We start from the raw sequence: 18,717 nt of genomic DNA on the forward strand, positions 1-18,717 counted from the left end.
GTGCCGGGCGGAGCGCGGGGACTGGGGGCTGAGCGGGCGCGGCTCTGTCCCGCGCCCCCTCCGAGGCTCCGCGGGCGGCGGCGCCGGGGAGCCGGGCATGGCTCTGCCGCTGCCCTGCGTGTCCGGGGCACCTTCTCGGCGCGGGGGCGGCGGCCCTCGGCGCTCAGGTCGCTGTCACCCCCTGACAGCGCGCTGCCTGCCGCCGCGCCACGCGTTATTGTCTCTGCCTCCAATTATACACGCGCCTACGTTGTTTTTCCTCGTTCTTTTTGTATCCGTATCTGTTAGAATGACACCGTGACCATCAGAACCAGGAAGTTCATGACAAACAGACTGCTTCAGCGTAAGCAGATGGTAAGAGTATATTGAAAACTTCCTTTAGTTTTGTGTGGCTTTTGGTTCTGGCATATTAGTATTTTTTAGTTACGGTCAATAAAAGCCTCAATTTTTGACTTTTTAAAGAACCCATTGTAAGCATGTATATTTAAATGTATTGGTGCATGCTAAAGATAAATTTTGATGGTGTAGTAATGGTTTGATTTGTCATTTGAAACAATATACTGCTGTGAACAATCTTGTTTCAAATTAATGATTTTCATTACTGCTGAGGTGGGTTATTTGGGTACTAAGCATACCTATAATGGAACTGTAAAGTCTGATAACTGTAATGCATATTGACCTACTTTTGCTTTTATATAACTTGTGAAAATTAATTTTAGGTGATTGATGTTCTTCATCCTGGGAAGGCCACAGTCCCCAAAACAGAAATCAGGGAAAAGCTGGCAAAAATGTACAAGACAACCCCTGATGTAATTTTCGTCTTTGGCTTCAGAACTCACTTTGGTGGTGGAAAAACGACAGGCTTTGGCATGATATATGATTCCCTGGACTATGCAAAGAAAAATGAACCGAAGCACAGGCTCGCTAGGGTAGGTTTTCTTTTTGTTTTCTTGTAACTTGAAAACAATGAAGCTGGCCTTAGTGTTTTATCATTCATGATTTAGATCTGTAAAAGAAAGTTTTGTGAAAGTAGTATTATGTGGATATGAAACTTGAAGTGTTGTGTAAGTAGTCTAGCATAGTTTAACTAATGCATTTGCAGAATAGAATAAACTCATTACAGTATATTATGGGGGACCTGGGGAAGGCAAAACAGATGTTACTAGTTAAGCCTAGTGCTAAGAAGTAACTGTAAACACTATTGAAGCCCTTGAAGAATTAAGGTAGAAGAGATGGGACTGGTACATACAAGATATCAATTATTATATGCTGCCTTATATTGAAGTTGCCTCACTACTTAACTAGTATTTTAGATTTAAACATTATTTGAAGAGCCTCAAAATAATGAAGTAACTTTAGTTCAGAAGAACTTAAGGTCATAAGCTAGCATCAGTAAAGTAATGATAAATAAACATTAACTTTCTTTCTTAATAGCATGGTCTGTATGAAAAGAAGAAGACTTCTAGGAAACAGCGAAAGGAGCGTAAGAACAGAATGAAGAAAGTCAGAGGCACAGCAAAGGCAAATGTTGGTGCTGGCAAGAAGGTAGGATGAGAATATCTGTAAGCTTGAGTGTGGATGTTGCCTTTAAAATGTTGATTAGAAATTCAATGGAATAACATTGTCTTTCTTCCCATTTCTTTCACTTGTTCTACTGGATAACAGAAGGTAATCTGTGTGGTGATGTATAGCTTCCTATTGGCTCAGTAGCTTAGTTTAGCTCCTCATTGCTGCAGCTTAGCTTGTGTAACATGAAACAGCGCTTCTTAAATTTTCTTATGTGTCAGTTCTCAAATTGAAGTTAAATGTTATTAAATTTAATAAAAGCTTTGCTCTAATGTCATAACTCAGTCATGCAATATTTGAATCTGATGCACTTTTCTTAACACTTGTTACTCAGACTACCTGAATGTTTAATGATTCTATCCCACCGAGTCGTGATGTTCCTAATGGTGCCATAGAGGAGATTTTTTTAGGGATGTGTAGTGTGCTAAGTTGTGTGGAAGTTAAAATAAGGTAGAATGCCTACTTTATACTGTTTTTAAGTGACTGATTTCTGCTTCGTGGGGCTTCTGTTCTGGTGGGAGCTACCATTCTATGGCTGGAACTTGGTACAGACTTGACAAGCATGAAGTTTGGAGGCAGACTGAGTTCCTTTCATTAAAGAAGTGAAAGCTGAGGCATAACCTAGGAATAGCCAGTATCTTTGTCAGCAGCAGCTGAGCTTTTTGTGTTCTGGGAAAAAAATGAGCAAGCTTTGCAACTAAGTGGGGTTTTTAAATGCTTTTAATAGAGGGTGATGGGTTTTGAGATCTACTTCTGTAGCTGCTATAAATTGCTTTAACATCTTGAACTTTAATCTTCACTTTTGCTTTTTTCTACTTTCTTGGAATTCTCCATCAGAAATGAAGTATCTAGCAGGTACTGAAAAAATGAGCATGGATGTGGTGACTAAATTATATATCACTGAAACACTTTATTCATACTTTTAATGGAAGCACTGTACTGCTTTGTCTGCCTGCACATTTGTATTAAACTTGCTTCTGCCCTGGAAGGGTTCAGATAACTACATAAATCAATCAGCTTTATTCTGTATAACTTTAAAGTTTGTTTGGCTGATAGCGAACAAGAGTTTTGATACTAATAAAATAGCCTTAAAATAAGGAGCTCTCAGTGTGAGGAAAGCTGGTAAACTAAATGGTATCACTTGAGGCATTGGGTCAAAACTTCAGATTCTGGTTCAAAGTAGTACAGTGCAATTGCATGTGTAACTTGACTTTTATGTTAAAGTAGCTTATGTATCTTTATGGAAACTAAGTCATACCACAGCTTAGTGCATTTGAGATGGTTGTTGGAAACCAAACAACTGTCAGCTTTTAACTCTTAACTCTTGACCTGACAAATTCTAAATTTTGTCTGTGAAGTTAGATTCTCCTCACTTACAAATAGCATGATCTCACAAGGCATATCGTTGGCTGGAAATAAACTAGCATTACTGCTACCTACTAGATAAGATTCAAAGCCTTTCTTTTCTGCTTTACTGCTGTTCTAATAATGAAGTTCTGCAACTGTTCACAGTATAACAGTAGAAGAACAACTTAATGTAGCAGTAACACTGTAACATGCACCCTGTTGTGCATGACAAGGGAGTCATTTAGCATTGCACTGATATCAGTAGTGGGTGAAGTTCCTCCTTCCAAGAATTCCTTACTTGAAAATAGCTGCTATGACTCTTATAGTTTCCCCTTATCAAAGGGTTACGTGACTGTCACTAGTATGGTCCAGTTCATCTAAATTCTCTTTACTTCTAAAAGGTTTTATGCTTTAAGACCAGGGTCATGTGCTGTGATAATTGCACAACAGATGTGACTCTTATACCAAGCATACTTCAAACTAGTGTACCATCTCAGTAAGAGAACTCTTTTGGGTTAGAGATTCCTTCAATGTCTTACATGATCTTTTAGTTGAAAAGTATACTTAGGTTAGAGCTTATTTGTTCATCCTGGTGTCTTTACATAAAGCTTAAACTAAGGACAAATTAATTGGTTTGCCTTCTGGAGAACCTGGATGTGAAGAGTTCTAAACTGCCTCACAGAAATAAGCTTGCAGAATACATTCCTGTTTTAAAGCTTTGTTTTGAAAAATGCATGTTTGAACATAATGGTATGGCATGGTGCAGCACTGTTTCTCACAGCCATCTGTAGGAATCTTAAATCAATCAAGATAGCTTTGATGTCTACCTATGTCTGAAAAGTCTGTTTACCTCAGAAGTATGTAGTCACTTGATTGAGACCTGTTCAGGCAAGCCTGTATAGGCCTTGGGCTACATACCATGTGGTTATGAAAACTTGGCATGATGAACCGTATTTGAATTGTTTCTTCTACACAGCAGTGTTTGTGTTGTAATGTCTGACTCCACTAGTTTTAATACTTCTCTCACTTTCCATTCCTTCAGAACTCCATTCCTGTTTCTCCTGCAGTTCCAAGAAAAGTGTACTAAAATTGTCTAACATTTTCTCCTGTAGTTGGTTAGTTGGACTTGTGTAAAAGTTAACAACAAGTAGTTGTGAGAAACACCTCACCTCCTGCTTGCTTTTGAAGCAATGATCTATAACCTGAGGTGAGGTAGTACAAAAAAGACTACCTTTTAATGTCACAACTACTGTTGTGACAGGCTTTGACATGATAGCCTTCCAAAAAATTAGAAATGTTTTCTAAAACAAATGCAATCAAAATGGGAAACATGGATCAGCTCTTGAAACAATTCTGTGGCCTGTAGATAGAAATGAACATCGAATTGCATTTTGAGTATTGTAGAGCTCTACACTGCTATGGTTAGCTCACACCTCAAGTTTGAAGAATGCATGAAGTCTAAGTTTTTAGCCTATACAGTAGTCAAAACTTCCATGAGTTTTCCTGTCATGTTTCACTGTGCTAATTGAAAAAAGCATATTATTAGCATGTCCTCAAAAGCTAAATCTTTTACAGTAATAGAACTTGGATAGGCCATTATTTTGTCAATTAATGCTTTTTTCTTTATTTCAGTAAATGAACATACTTCAGATGGAAAATGGAAAACAGGTAAGACTTTAAAATGCTTTGTTAGACTGGACATTTGGTAGTATGTTATCATGACATGGATCTACTGTTGATTCATGCAAAGACCTTTGGATTTGTGTGATACAGAACCCAGTGCAGAGTTTAAGACTAAAACACTTAAATATTTACAAATCACTGTTGTGCTTGCTCCTGAGCTGTGGGTTTGTGACTTACAGTTGTTAGATGAAATACCTGGCTAGTGGAAAGACTGAAGTAATAGGCAGTTCTCAGATTTACTGTTGCTTAAACTATTGATTTAGTTTTTTATTGTAAACAAGGCTTAAATTTTCCTTGTAAATGGTGTTGGTATGTTATGGATAGGGTAGCATGTATTGGTTTTTTTTTTTTCCATGTCTTAAATGGATTGAAGTTGTCTGTCTCTGGTTTAGAGACTATTTTGTATTTTCTTACCAGTACTTTTAGCAAGTAAAGTGTTCATGTACAAACCTGATAGCCTTTTAGACAAATCCTAAAATATATTTTAGATCTCTGCTACAGAAACATAAACTGCTTAGATGTGCTGTGGGCAAAAACCATTACAGACAAAAATCTGATTTTATTACAAATATTCAGTGTGACTCCTTTTTAAGTAATTTAAACAGTCTGGGAGCTGATGGACTGAGCATAGTCTGTTAAGCAGAAGGCTGACAAAACAGTTGTAGCTTGTTGCTTCTACAGAAATACTGTTATTTAGGCTGTTGCCAAGTCTCATGGTGGTACTGTGAAATTGCCTTTCTTCAAAGATAAGGCTCAATGTGGTTCACCTGGCCAGTTTGGGAACTGGTTGTTCAGGCCCTATAAAGGTTTGAGTGTTTAAAAAAAAAGTTGGTTTCACTAGTTTTATAGAACTGATCTTTCTTTTCCTTTACAGACTAAATTATTCTGGAAAGAAGTGCAGGAAGAATTATTCTGGAAAGAAGCTGCTCATCTGGCTTTAACATCAAATAAACTATGTTAATAAAGTGTCTATTTGCTCTTTAGTTTTGATTTGACTGCTACAGTTTTGTAAAGTATGAGAAGTTAAATTGGTGCACTGTTTGCACTGTATTAAAACTTTTTCATAATTAAGCAGCTCTTAAGAGTATCATTTCTGAGTCTCTATCAATTTTATACTGATAGAACTTAGTTCCATGCAGGCAGTGTTATTTAGTGGTGGTAGGTGTGACTTTATCATCTGACATTCAAACTGTAGTTTGGAAAGCCCCTAAGACCTGTCTTCGGTCTGGGTCTTGAACTAGTGGGTGCTATTGTCTGTATCTATTGTGCATCACGCATACCCTTAGCTGTACGGTAATGTTATACCTCAGGATCCAGTGTCTCTGCCTTTACTGGAGTTAGTAATTGTGGTTAGTATTGCCCTGGTAAAAGGATAGGTACTGCAGGTTTTTTTCTTAGCGTAGATGAACTAACAAAGCTTGACTAAGGGGATGGAAAAGCAGGGACTAATTGCTTCTAAAATAAATAGTTTTTATTCTGAATTTATGTTGAAATTAAAAGGCTGCTCTTTTACTTAACAGATGCCTTCAAATATAGATGCCTATTAGATATCCTTCCAAAAGGATACAAACAAATTAAACTCTGACCTATTGATAGAGTGGTATTAAAAGTGAGATCTGTTGGATAGTGTATGTGCATTGAACTCCTGTGTCTGGTGTATTTTGAATTAGTGGTGATAAATTTCTGACTAGTGAAGAAACTATAAAGGTGTATGGAGTAAAGTTAGTTCACATTAGGCTGTTTTAGCTTAGAACTAGATCCTAAGCCTATTTTAAGGTAATACCTGCATTAACTGCCTTTTCATCAGATATTGTTCAACACTGAAGGCGAGAATAGTCAGGTTATTAAATATAATTGTTCAATCACTAGGGGGTAGTGTGAACACAGCAATACAAATACAAAGATTTCTGTAGCAGTTTTCATAAAACAGACTGGAAGGAAGCTGCAAGAGAGGCTAACTTCTTTGTAAATATACATTAAAAATGGTTGTGTTTAGGATCTGATGCTTCATGGTCTGTTTTACTGTTTTTCTTTGAATGGAATGGAAGCTTATTATCTGTTTCAGTGAACACCATAGTTAAATGTTTTAAGCACTTTCATATGTATACTTTTTAAAGTTCTGGTGTGCTCACACAAATTGTAGTTCTTTTCAGAATCTTCCTCACCTTAGTTTTAAGCAATCAACAAAGGTTTTTTTAAGAGGCTGGCCTAAAGCCAGCAAAACTATCTTTGCATATTTTCGGTATTTTGGCTTTACAAAAACAGTGCTGTTTCAGAAGGCATGAATTCTGGAGTTGGAGTATTAAAGATTCCATATCCAATGTTGTCTTGGCTGCTTTTCATCCAGGTGCATTTAGGAGGTACAGTAACTTTTCAAAGCAGGATAGACTGAAATATGCTATTTCATTGCTCAGTACCATAATACCAGTATTTGGTGCTCCTCTGTGATTTAAGATTGTCAGCAAAAACTACTTACCTAGTGATTCAGCAGAGCAATTGATTTCCCCCCTGCTTCCTATAGGGTTAGCTTATGATATATATTGTAAGTTGTTCTTGCCTCTTCCAGTGTGAGGCATTAGGAACAGAAAGCAGGGAAGGGGAGGATTTATTTCAAGTGACTTGAAGTTAACTTTGCAAACGAAATCACCCTTTTACTTGAGCTTATTTTCCCCTATTCTGTAGCATTTGGTGTTGCTGTGGCTATCCTTTACCCTTATTATGCCACCTGGAAAATGGCAGGCAACTGAATAGCTGTCATCTGAAGACTTGATTCTATAGTCTGGAGAGAGAAGCAGTAGTCATGTGAATTTCTTTGATTCTGCCAACATTTTAACTTCACCTACTATAGTCTGAGCAATGTGTAGAAATGTTTTGTAACTCAAAAGTTTAATGCAAATTTCTTGCTGTGATGAGACTCTAGGATAATCCCCTTTCCTGTGGGAGGTAAAGCCATTAGGTGGAAGGCAACATGAACAGAAAAATCTTTGCTCCTTTCCCCACTTTGTACTGAATGTACCCTTGTATTTCCTGCTGATCTTGACACATCCCATCTATAGATGATAATTTTGGTTACTATTACCTCCTTCTGGGCGTTGGCCTGGCCTTCATATTACAATCTCAACATTTAAAAGACAGGATTCCTTAACTAGATTACTTTCATTTTTGGGGCTCTAGATAGATCATAAAATAGATGCAAATTAGATAATGAAATTTTTTAATAGAAGAAACTTCTAAATTAAACCTTGTGGGTCAGTAATCTCAAGTTCATCTGCATAGAAAGATATTTTTAATTAACCACCATTTTTCATGGTTATGACCTGAATTTTTTGAAAAAGAATGGAAAAATACTGGTATTTTTAGAAGGGGTAGAAAATGGTGTGGTGGTTTTTTTGGTAAGAAGGGCTCAAAACTGTATAGCTAGACTAGTGGGGTGAAGTAAGTCTTCCTGTGAAATACTCTGAAAGCTATGCAGAAGCCTCAGGACTTGACTTAACTGAAATTGGATCAAGCTGTGGGATTTCTTAGTGAGGTTCCAGCTCTATTTTTGGTGAGATATATAAGACACAGCCAGATAAAGGCAGCCTCTGTCTTAAAGAGATTGTAGTCTAGAAGACAAGACAGACTACAACAGATCAAAGCAAGATTTACCAGGGAAGCTGACTCTGGAAGAAGCCAAGATTAGTGTTTAGGGGCTGTGGGGGGTGGGAAAATAACCTTTAGACAGATGAAGAGAGATAATAAAACTTAGCATCAACTGGACAGTGAAGGTATTTTGTCTAGGGAGCAGCTTACAACAAGCATGAGAGCAAATGCTGAGGGAGAGAAACTGAGCTGATACTGTCAGTGGTTTGAAAAGAGTGCTCCATAACTAGCTATGAAAAGACTGCGGTATGAATAGGAAGAAAAAAAAGGATGATACCTTCCTTAAATACAAGTTATTTTCATTTATGAGAATAAGATACACAGGTCACAAATCTATTTGCAGCAGTCAGAATAAATTGTGAACATGTCCATATTATCATGACCAGTTCCTGTACAAAATTCATTTTAATGTTGGTGTTTTCTACACAGATGTACAACATTATCCTGTAGCAACTATTGGTACTAGTCATTCAGTAGATTTGAAATTCTGGTTCTGGACACTCCCTGCTCAGGTGTTTGCATTTGAGCAAAACCAGAGTTATTGACCATTTCTTGGCTTAATGTTGTGGTGCTAAGAGACCAGATGTGAGCAGTCCATGTTTCACCCTGAATGTTGGGAGGGTTTCAACTAAACATGAACTCTCAAATAGGGGTGCAAGTGTGTGTTTGTTCCAAATGCCATTGCAATAAGTTATTCTTATGAATGTGGTTGTTACAATGCTTTTAATAGAAAAAGCTTAAGTAAGCTTTGACAAGACAATATTAGGACTAGGAACCTCCTAGTACATTTATGCTTTTGGACTCCCTTGCTTGAAAAGGGATTAATTGGGAACCAAGTCTCATGTTGTCAGCTGGTAACATTTATGAATTCTACATAATTGTCTTAAAAAAAAAAGTGCATTCTTCTGTGGATTTTCATCCTCATTTGAAGTTCAGGAAGTTTCCTTTTAATTTTAGCCTTTGCTTTCTATAAAGGCTAATGAAACAGCTGCAAAAGTGGCTAAAAGGCATCAAGCACAAGAAGATAACTATTTTTTCCAAGAACCGGCCATCGGCAACCAGTACTATAGTTTAAAAAAAAAAACAAAAAAACCTACTTTTCCAGTTACTGCTGTTCATACACAGAGATCATAAGTAAGGTCAAGTAGTGAGCTGAGGCAGAAGTATGTTCAGCGTATCTGTGATGTCTCTTAACCCAGTAGATGTTTTACAATCAGCCAAAAGAAGGCAAAAAAAAAGTGTGAATGCAGCACTTCACTAGGCACAGATGATGATGGTTTATACTTGTGTTCATTGGGTTAAAATACAGCTTGTTATCTAATGAAGCTGGCCAGACTTTAAACTGACCTGCATTAAGAGAAACATGCTTCACTGCCTTTCATGATGATTTGATTTGATTGTACTGGAGCTACTACCCTGCTATCATTTTCTGTCATTTTTTGCTAGCTATTTGTTAAGCCAGGCATCATCTGTGTTGATTTGATAACCGGTTTCAATCACAAATAATATAACTTTTTGACAACAGATGACCTTAGATGCGTACCTCCTGCACAGTGTTGGCTATAAGTAGAAGATTGGGTCTGACACTTTCTTTTTCCAGTGTTTTCTGGCTGGTTTAACAGTCATCGTAAAAATCACAGTGAAAGTGGGTTAATATTGTTAAATTAGAAGGGGGAAAAAATTGATTTTAGAATGTCAGTTTAGAATGGTAGTTTTTACATAGTTCATTTCATTGTTTCCTTCATAGTTTGATGGATCCTGCTACAGAGCAGAAGTGGAAAGAGAAGCTTTTTTTCTTCTTTTGAGACCAATAGAGGATTACCATAAAACTTGGGAGCTATCAGAACTCACATTTTAAGTCTTTTTGTTAATTGATCAGATTTTGCATTAATAGTTATGGCTATTGAAGAAAGTAGTCAGGTTGATCTAGGCCCAGCCTCGGGTCTTTACAAAGGAAAGGGCTGAAATGTAAGAACAGAGACTGCTCACATCTCCACTCAGACATTTACTTCACACAGGATATGAAGAAACATGTTTCTGAGGAGTCAGTTAAAATAAGCAGATTTTGCCCAGCATTGAACTCTGTAGTGTTTGTTTCTCAAAACACTGAGGCAGTGTACTAAGGCATAAACTAAACAGAGAAAACTTAATGAAACTGAATTGTCCAGATTCTCAGAAACATTAACATGCAAACATCTGGCATTAAACATAGTAAATTAAATATCCATTTTTTTTTTTTAATCTTTAAAATAGCCTTAAAGAAAGTGCAGGTAACTACTTTGGGCCCTGTTAGGACAATATCAGAGAACCTTAGAAAATCCCCATGAGATGGGAAAGTTCTAGTATTCCCAGTTTACAGAAGAAGCACAGAAGCATAAAGAATTTTTTTTTTTTAAGTACCTGAGTCTTAAAATGAGAAGACCCTCTACAAATAAATGAGTTTCCTATTACTATAAAAATACCTTCTGCAGCGACTTTGAAGAAAATACTTTGTGCTATCACTACTGATTTTAATGTGTAGGGGAAGGTAGTTCTTCAGGTCACTCTTTGGCCACACCCTTAAAGACACCTGAGGTTTGTTTAACTCCCAAATTTCCACTTAGCCAAGAGAATATTTCACCTTTATTCAAGGTGCTTGCTTCATGTGGACCATGCTTCCTTCTGATACCTGTATCAGTCCTTTCCACTCACTTTTAGGAAAAGTTGCCTCTGTATGGCTGCTATGATATATCCTCAGTGATATATCCCTGTATTTCTTGTTTCTACTTTGCAGTCCCTTCCTTTCTATCCCAACTGATATCTCTGTTTCTTAGATTTGTTCTGCTGGCAGATGCTTTTTCTAGCTTTACTTTCCTAAAGACTACGTAGGAGTGAACAATGACAATACAGCTTGTATATAACAACTTATTTTATCAATCTCTTAATGGATTATCAGTGTTACACTAGCACATTTATTAATAGAGTATATGTGCTAAAAAGAGAGAAGGAACCTAAAGTTGATGCCTCCAGAGTTAAGAGAAGCTTGTAGAGTATTTTATATTGCTGCTCTTTTGTGGATGAAAGAAGATACGGTTCCCAGGTGTGTCAAAGTGCCACACTTTATCAATCCTACATTAACACTTTGTTTAGTAAAGGTACAAGATAACTTCTGGCAGCCTTCTTAAAAAAAAATCCTTTCAGTGACTCACTCTCATCACTATTATTAGTAAATGGAAACAAGAGAATACTATAGCAGACAGCTGCTAAATCAACACTGAACACAAGGCACAGTATCTCTGAGATCTGTTCTTCAGTTAATACTCAATAACTTTAATGGCAGTTACAGCAAAACTGCAGAGAGAGAACAGATCCTTCAATCTCAGAGGTGGTGATGTTTTTCTTTATCTTTTCAGCTCAGTTCTTTTAGTAATCAGCACCCCCAGCCTCTTACTTGTTTTACCATTTAAATAGCTGTCATGGGACCCAAAATGCAGGACCACGTGTAAAATATTTTTCATAGAGTTTGCTGAGTAATAGAAACTTTCTTATGTGGCTGTTTTCAATCAATAAGAACTTCAAGAGCAAACATATCCTGCTTTTCAGCAAAGCTACATAAAAGAAAGCAGCTTAGATTCTCAAAGAGATGGTGCAAAGTAATCTTTTAGCCAGCAGAGGACTGTAGAACCACATATACAGTTATTGATGCAAAAATGTTCAATCACAAAGAATAAGGGGAAAACCCATGTAGCAAACTATATAGAAAAGAGATTCTCTTAAAATACTGAATTATTTACATGGATACATGGTAAAATAGTGAAAAGTGAGGGCTCTTTTCGTTTTTTGGTCCTCATTAAAGAATTTAATTTGCCCCATTTCGTCACTGAAGATTAATGGGAATTTTGTTTACATTTTGAAGAGCATTGCAAAGAGGAGTACTTCATATGTGAAGTATACCAAACCTTTTGGGGGAATCATGACACTACGCTGATACAGAAATGGTGGCGCAGTCCCTAAAGGAAAACATGCTTCCTTTGTAATGAACATTATGTCTGCAGAAACTAATAGCACAACCTCCTATTCAGTTTATGTAAAATAAAACAGGCCATATGTTGCTGCTTTTAGAATTTGGGTGTTTAAATTAAATGTTGTTTAATGAATATTCAAGCCCATTTGCTCAAAAGTTGTGCTCAGTGTAGCATCTTTTTCCTTCATCTTCGATCTTGTGTAGAGTACTAAGCCGTTACAAGAGGGTACTAAAACAGAGGCATCTGTCTCTAACTAAAACTTGGATATTAAAATGCCAGAGCAGATGAGAGGGTAAATAAAGACATACAGTAAGAGGATCGTATTATTTTTTGTTTTGTAATTAAGACTGAGAAAGGCTCGATATGCATGACTCCCTTTAAGAAACAGGAACATTCACTGTGCTATTCCAACAGCTGCAGTTTGGATGCACAGTGGCACGTTCGCTCCACTCCCCATTTCCAACAGAAGGTAATTCAGCTTTTTCAGTACATGTGGGCCAGATGCCTGTTGTGGGATGCCTCAGCAGGCTGCCTCCCAGAGTCCCCTACATCCACGTGGGGCTAGAAGCAGCTCCTAGACCTTCATGTCTTGGTGTGGGAATGTTTACCAGAGGCATTGCATAAAAGCTGGGATTCACATCCCTCCAGTAACATGGAAGTAAACTTTTATCATCAATTCCCAGTGCAAAGTCAACTAGAAATCTTGGTAGGCTGGAAGAAATACTCTGGAAGCCAGATCCATCCTACTGACTGCTTTATTTATGCAACTCCCTACCATTCAGACCTGAAACATCTCAGGCATTCATCATCAAAGTCAAGAACTGCACTGTGAGGTTGCTTTGAGTTGGGAAGGAACTCAGTCACAACTGGATGGTTGAATTCAGTCTCACTGTGTGTTTATTTGCAAGCATTTTTTTCAAGCCTTTAATTCATGAAAGTACTCCAGTGCATGTTTAAATCTATACATTTTCAAGAAAGCCTCTTAACTTTAAGAGAAAAACTTAAATAGGTACTTAAATATTTTCAGGAACTTTACCTTCAAGTCCAGGAATGACACCACTGCCCTCTTTTTTTAATGGCTTGGAAAAAAATCTCATTAGAAGACAGCTGGAATGTAAATGCAAATCATAATAATTGGCATTTACGTATTTTCATGAGGGTTCTTGAGATGCTTGTTTTTACTGCACAAGTGCAATATTGTAGATATACAATGAGGTCCTCTTCAGAGGATAATTGATACATGGATAAAATACTTAAGAGCATTTCTTAATACTGTAAATATAAATGAAGGCCCAGACTTATTACATGAGAAAAACAAATATACAACCCCCCATATTCTTCATAATTCTGTTACTCACTAAAGCTTTCCTGGCCTAACAAATTCTACTATCTCTGCTTAGCCAGATTGTGAAGCATCCATTAGCACAAGACCAGAACAAGAAATTGCTTGCCCAACAAAGTGTCACCTGAAGATAGTTAACATGTCCTGGGCATGTCTGCAGAACATATAAATTCACCATTTCTCTAGCTCTTTAAGAACATTTGTTAAATATCTCCAATTAGAAAAAGAAATATGCATATAGACCAAAACATTTAATGAAGTTAACAGTGCCACCACCTTTCTGCATTGTGAACTTCTGGAATGAACCAAGCTTGAAATTCTCCTTATACTTCAATGGGAAATTGAAGTGCTAGCTGCTGTACAATAAACAGGGGGAGACCGTCCTATCCTGAAAAATGCTGATTTCATTTTGCATCTCAGTTTTAATCTAATAAAACTTGTAATACATGGGGAAAGTTGATTTTTCTTTTAAAAACTGTTTATATGATTGAGGAAGACTTAGTGGGATAATTATTTTTAAAGTGTAGTTCTATGCTAAATTTATTTCTTATGCAATCCCCTGTGTATATTCATAGTTTATCTACTTACTGTAGTGAAACAGTTCTTTCTGATTTTAATATTTATTATCTCTAGGGAGCCAACACAGAAAACAAAAGAGCATGAACCTATTCTTTCTTGTCCATCATCAGTGGGAATGTTCACTAGTTGCCATCAGCTACAGTTTTCCAAATCCTCTGTGTGCACAAGGGTGACAGAAAAAAACAAAATGTTGGGACGGTTTTTGGAATCAAGGTTACTGCAAGTGAATTTATGTTTTTGTGCTGGATTTGTTGATAACCTGCTCCTTTAAGCTAGAGGTATAGATAAATACAGTCTGGGCAATCCACAGACTTCTTGAAATTCTTTTCTTAATGTGTATGAAACCCCATATAATGCATTATATGATGTAGTTAAGTCAACCAGCCCCACATAGTGCATGGTGTCAATCATGACTGAATGACACAAATCATGACTGAAAAGTGCGAGATAAGAGCCAAATGTCCAAGTCTTATTCTCAGAGAGCAAAACTTCAGGCACCTCCAGTCTTAAGCACACCTTTCGGAAAGGCTATTTCATTATTTCACTATCAATTTTTCAATAGCTTGACCAGAAGAGGTAGTAGTGGCAGTAGCTTTGTGATACGGACACATCTTCACTAAGAGCCAGAGAGGGAAACTGAATAGCTATTGCACAAGTGACATCTTCCATTACTACAGGTGAAGTGACGGTGGGGTAAGTGCTATGTAAATATAGAAATATCACTCCAAAACCTTCATTTTTTTTTTTTTTAAGGCCATGCTAATCTTTTCAAGTAGGTGGTGGCTGGAGAATGTAAAAAATAACAAGAGAAGCACGTAGAACTTTGAATGCATGGTTCAGATGAGCAAAAAGAGACTATAGGGGATCTGGCCTTGTTATACCTGCCGGACAGAAATAGAATCCTTTACTTCATGGCCTGGCTCCTCGGGGAGAAGAAGAAAAAAAAAATTCTCCGCAAAATATCCAAATGGGAGATTTTCACAGTGATTTATTTTTCAAAAGGTATTTTCTCTTCAAAAGATTTTCCAGTGGGCAGTGCCAACCAGCTCCTGTTGAATCATTCCACACAAGTGCCAGTCCAATGTTTTCATTACACTTCCAGTATTAGCTTACTGATGACTGATGTTATACAAAAGGCTCAGCAGACTAAAACTAGGGCAGAAGCTTATAAAAACACATATTTTTAATTTCGCCTTTTCATTCCATTTCAGGTAGTTAAGTTGCTCTCTTTCGAATCAAGAGGCTGTGCCATTTGGCTGCTGAACTAAGGTTTCAAATACACTATATAACCAATTTAAGATTTTAGCGAAATGGCGGCCTGCAATATAATGAAAAGAGAATTTTTCAAAGACCTTGAAGAACGGATGGGATAAGCACTAAGTCTAACTGGGTCAGAAAAACACCAGCTTCAGTAAGTTCAACCTATTCCTTCAGTTTCCAAAATTTTATGTATTTAAAGTCATGACTAAAGTACAGGTGGCTTGAAATCACCGTCCAATGGATACAGAAGTTACTAGAGTCTGTCTGACTTCAAGTTTCTAGTGCCCTCAACCAGCTGGCCCTCTTGCCAGTTCAGTCTTCAGAATTTAGGCCACAAGCCCTATTTTGTTTCCCTCTCTCCTTTTGAAGGACTCCCACCTTTCACCACACTTCTGCAGTTACAGTATATATAAATTACAGGGAGAAGACTATTCTCCAAGCACAGGGAAAATATAAAAGACTATATTTTTTCCTATTATGCTTTAAAACACACTAGCTCTTTCTTCCTCACCTTTCTTCTTGTCAGATGTAACAAACACAAACTGTCCCTAAGGAGAAAACAAACACTTGCTGTGATATGCAAACACTCTGTGCATTCCTGACACCAGTGCTAACATAGATTGTTTCAGCATCAATTTAAAATCCATTCTCCTGCACCTTTTGTCTTCTCTTTCTGGCTATCTATCCAGCTTCTTCCAAGTTTGTCATATTAATATGGCATCCACCTTTTTGAAGGCTAAAATGCACTATCCCCTCTTTCCACAGTGGTGCGCATGTTTAAAACATTGAAATATTTTTGCATCCTCCCTAACGCTATATAGGAAAGATAAAAGAGAATGTGGAGAACTATTGTACATCATGGCTCTAGCCCTCAGGATAGGAATGATACTGATGACAACCTGTCGAAATGCTGAACTCGTGTTGTTGTACAGATGAAAGAGAGAATGCAAATGAGGGATAAGGAAAAAATAAAAGCAACCCAATGCTTCAGGATGGGCGAGGGGGATTTTCCAGCAACAGAATAGCAAACATTATCAGACCATTTGTGATTACAAGTCATATAACCCTCCACTGTTGGGACCCAGAGGTGTCTCTGCACCATTTACACTCCTTCCCAAAAACATTTTAATGTCTGAAAGAAATCTAGACATATTCCACAAGTGATAGAAGCAAAATCTGCATTATTAAAATCCTAGAAAAGACTCTTGGATTGTTTGCTTACTAGCTGCCAGGAGATATCAGTGTAGATTAAGAAAGTTAACGTATCACTTTGATATACATGTTCTGGTTTTGCACACATGGCAAACACACATGATTAAAAAATTTGATTGATTAATTAAGAGGTACAACCCTTTCATGTAGATGTTCTCACTTGGTTTCAGTTCATATTATAACAACTTATCTTAGTCTGATTAGATAGTTAAATCAATGCAGCTCTCTAGATGAGGCCTTTAGGACAATACCTAACTACTGGAATTAGTAGCAAGGCTGCAGTTGACTACTTGGGGGGATAATAGGTGTAATAGTGCCTCAGTCTGCAAGATGTGTTTCCACGCTTTATTGTGGATAAAGAACCAATATGCTGTAAGACCGATACTTTTTCTAGAAGACAGCCAGTAATTATGGTATGTATGAAGAAACCAATTCCCAGAGCTCATACACGTGTTTTCAGGGAGAGAAGAATTCTGTTTTTTTTCCCCCAGCTATTAGACAGAACAGTGCAAATTTAATGATACAATCAAAAGAGGGCAAGCAGCAATGGATAGCATCAATACAGAGAGGAAAGCTGATTCTTTCCAGTCCTGTTATTTTTGCTCTACCCCTCCACCACCATCCCCAATCTTTATTTTCCCCCATTGCCTGGCAGGTAGGATGTTAAAAGAAGTTGCATATGAGGAACAGAGTAATCGGAGCACAGCAGTCTTTCTTGATTTATTACTTCATTCATTAATCCATATATAAAATGCAATTTAGGATAAGGCTCAGAAATCCTCGCTCTGACACGTTCACACATATTTGATAAATGATTCCACTGGAAGAGGCTTTACTGCAGTAAATTCTGCTGAGACCTATTTCTCAAAACATTTTTACACTTTCATATCAAATTAGAGGATATCTCTTAAATAAGAGTAAGTGATAGGATTTCTATCACTTGGGTGCATGTCTCATAACTCACAAGGGTGGAAGAGTACAAGTAACCAGCACCATAAGAAAGCAATAGCTTTAGGATAATCTTGAAAATAATTCTCAGAATTGTCTTTCCTTGACCTAAAGTTGTTAATAGCCATTGAGAGGTTTGAAGATATAAATATTGTTTTATCTAACTATCCAAAGGAAAAAGTACTGTGATACATGGAGCCCATTTCAATTACTTCAGGCAAAGCATGGATTCTTAATATTAATTTGGGGAAATTGAACAAAATAATTTTAGTATAGCAGTCACATAGTCTCCACAAACAGAACATTACAGACAGCTCTGTAAACTTGGGAACTGCATTCCTTTGATTAAGTTAAAGAGGCGTAGTGAAACAAAGAGTTTCAATTTTAGAGAACCTTCCTCTCTCCAAACTGGTTCCAGAATATATATCCATCACCGCACAGTCCTTAGGCCTCCCCTTCCACTCTATTTGTATTAGTCTTCTTTTCCCTTTCTCATTTCTGTACATAACAGCCTCTCTTCCTAGCTTCCTATGCTCTTCCACAAGACTTTTCTCAGACTATCCTTTCAGTTCATGCCATGCAGGAAGTCCTCAGGAAAAGGAACGGCACTAGCAGGAATCTGTGGAAGCAGCTCAGTGGGAGGATGTTTCCTTCCCACACCTCTGTGAAGTGGATGGATGCAGTCAAGGTAGCTAGAGTCACCTCCCACCTTGCTCTATCAAACAAGGATGTGATGGGGGGGAGGGGAGTTTGGGGGCGTTGCTTTTTCTGACACCTTGTTATGATTTGCATGCTCACCGTGTGGTAGTGTGCACATACACAGAGACACATACGCAAGCATACTTCTGTGTTGTTGCTGTTTGAATTGCACACAGCAGGTCGGATGATTCCCAAGTTCCCCTGGGTGTAACAACAGAAAAGAGGGATGAAAGTGAATGTTCACCTTCTGTGATCAGGTCTGTGCTATGCTAGACCAAGCCTATAAATCGGGGAACAAAATCAGCTTAGGGAACTGAACAGGTACTGATTACAGTCTTTTACAGCTATTGTAGAAACCTACTGTCAGCAATGGGACCTTCTGACAGCGTGAAAGAAATTTAGTGCTATATTTTCAAAGAAAAGCATTCTAAAATA

The 18,717-nt window shown here is 37.5% G+C and overlaps 1 protein-coding gene across 4 annotated transcripts in view; it reads left to right on the forward strand.

Moving 5' to 3' along the window:
* The window catches only part of RPS24 (ribosomal protein S24), a 5,891-nt gene extending 312 nt beyond the window's left edge, over positions 1–5,579 (forward strand). The window contains exons 2-7 of one of the 4 annotated variants that reach the window (XM_026056031.1): positions 289–354; positions 720–929; positions 1,435–1,545; positions 1,666–1,668; positions 4,546–4,581; positions 5,471–5,579. In XM_026056031.1, coding sequence (XP_025911816.1) covers positions 289–354; positions 720–929; positions 1,435–1,545; positions 1,666–1,668; positions 4,546–4,548 — 393 coding nt within the window. In that variant the 3' untranslated portion in view covers positions 4,549–4,581; positions 5,471–5,579. Of the gene's footprint in view, positions 1–288; positions 355–719; positions 930–1,434; positions 1,546–1,665; positions 1,669–2,403; positions 2,425–4,545; positions 4,582–5,470 lie in introns of those variants that run through there. The other 3 variants (XM_026056033.1, XM_026056030.1, XM_026056032.1) reach the window with 3 other exon arrangements.
* Positions 5,580–18,717: the final 13,138 nt, after the last annotated feature.

Source organism: Apteryx rowi, unplaced genomic scaffold (genome assembly GCF_003343035.1).
Source record: "Apteryx rowi isolate R43461 unplaced genomic scaffold, aptRow1 scaffold_129, whole genome shotgun sequence".
In the NCBI taxonomy this organism is placed as follows: Eukaryota; Metazoa; Chordata; class Aves; order Apterygiformes; family Apterygidae; genus Apteryx; species Apteryx rowi.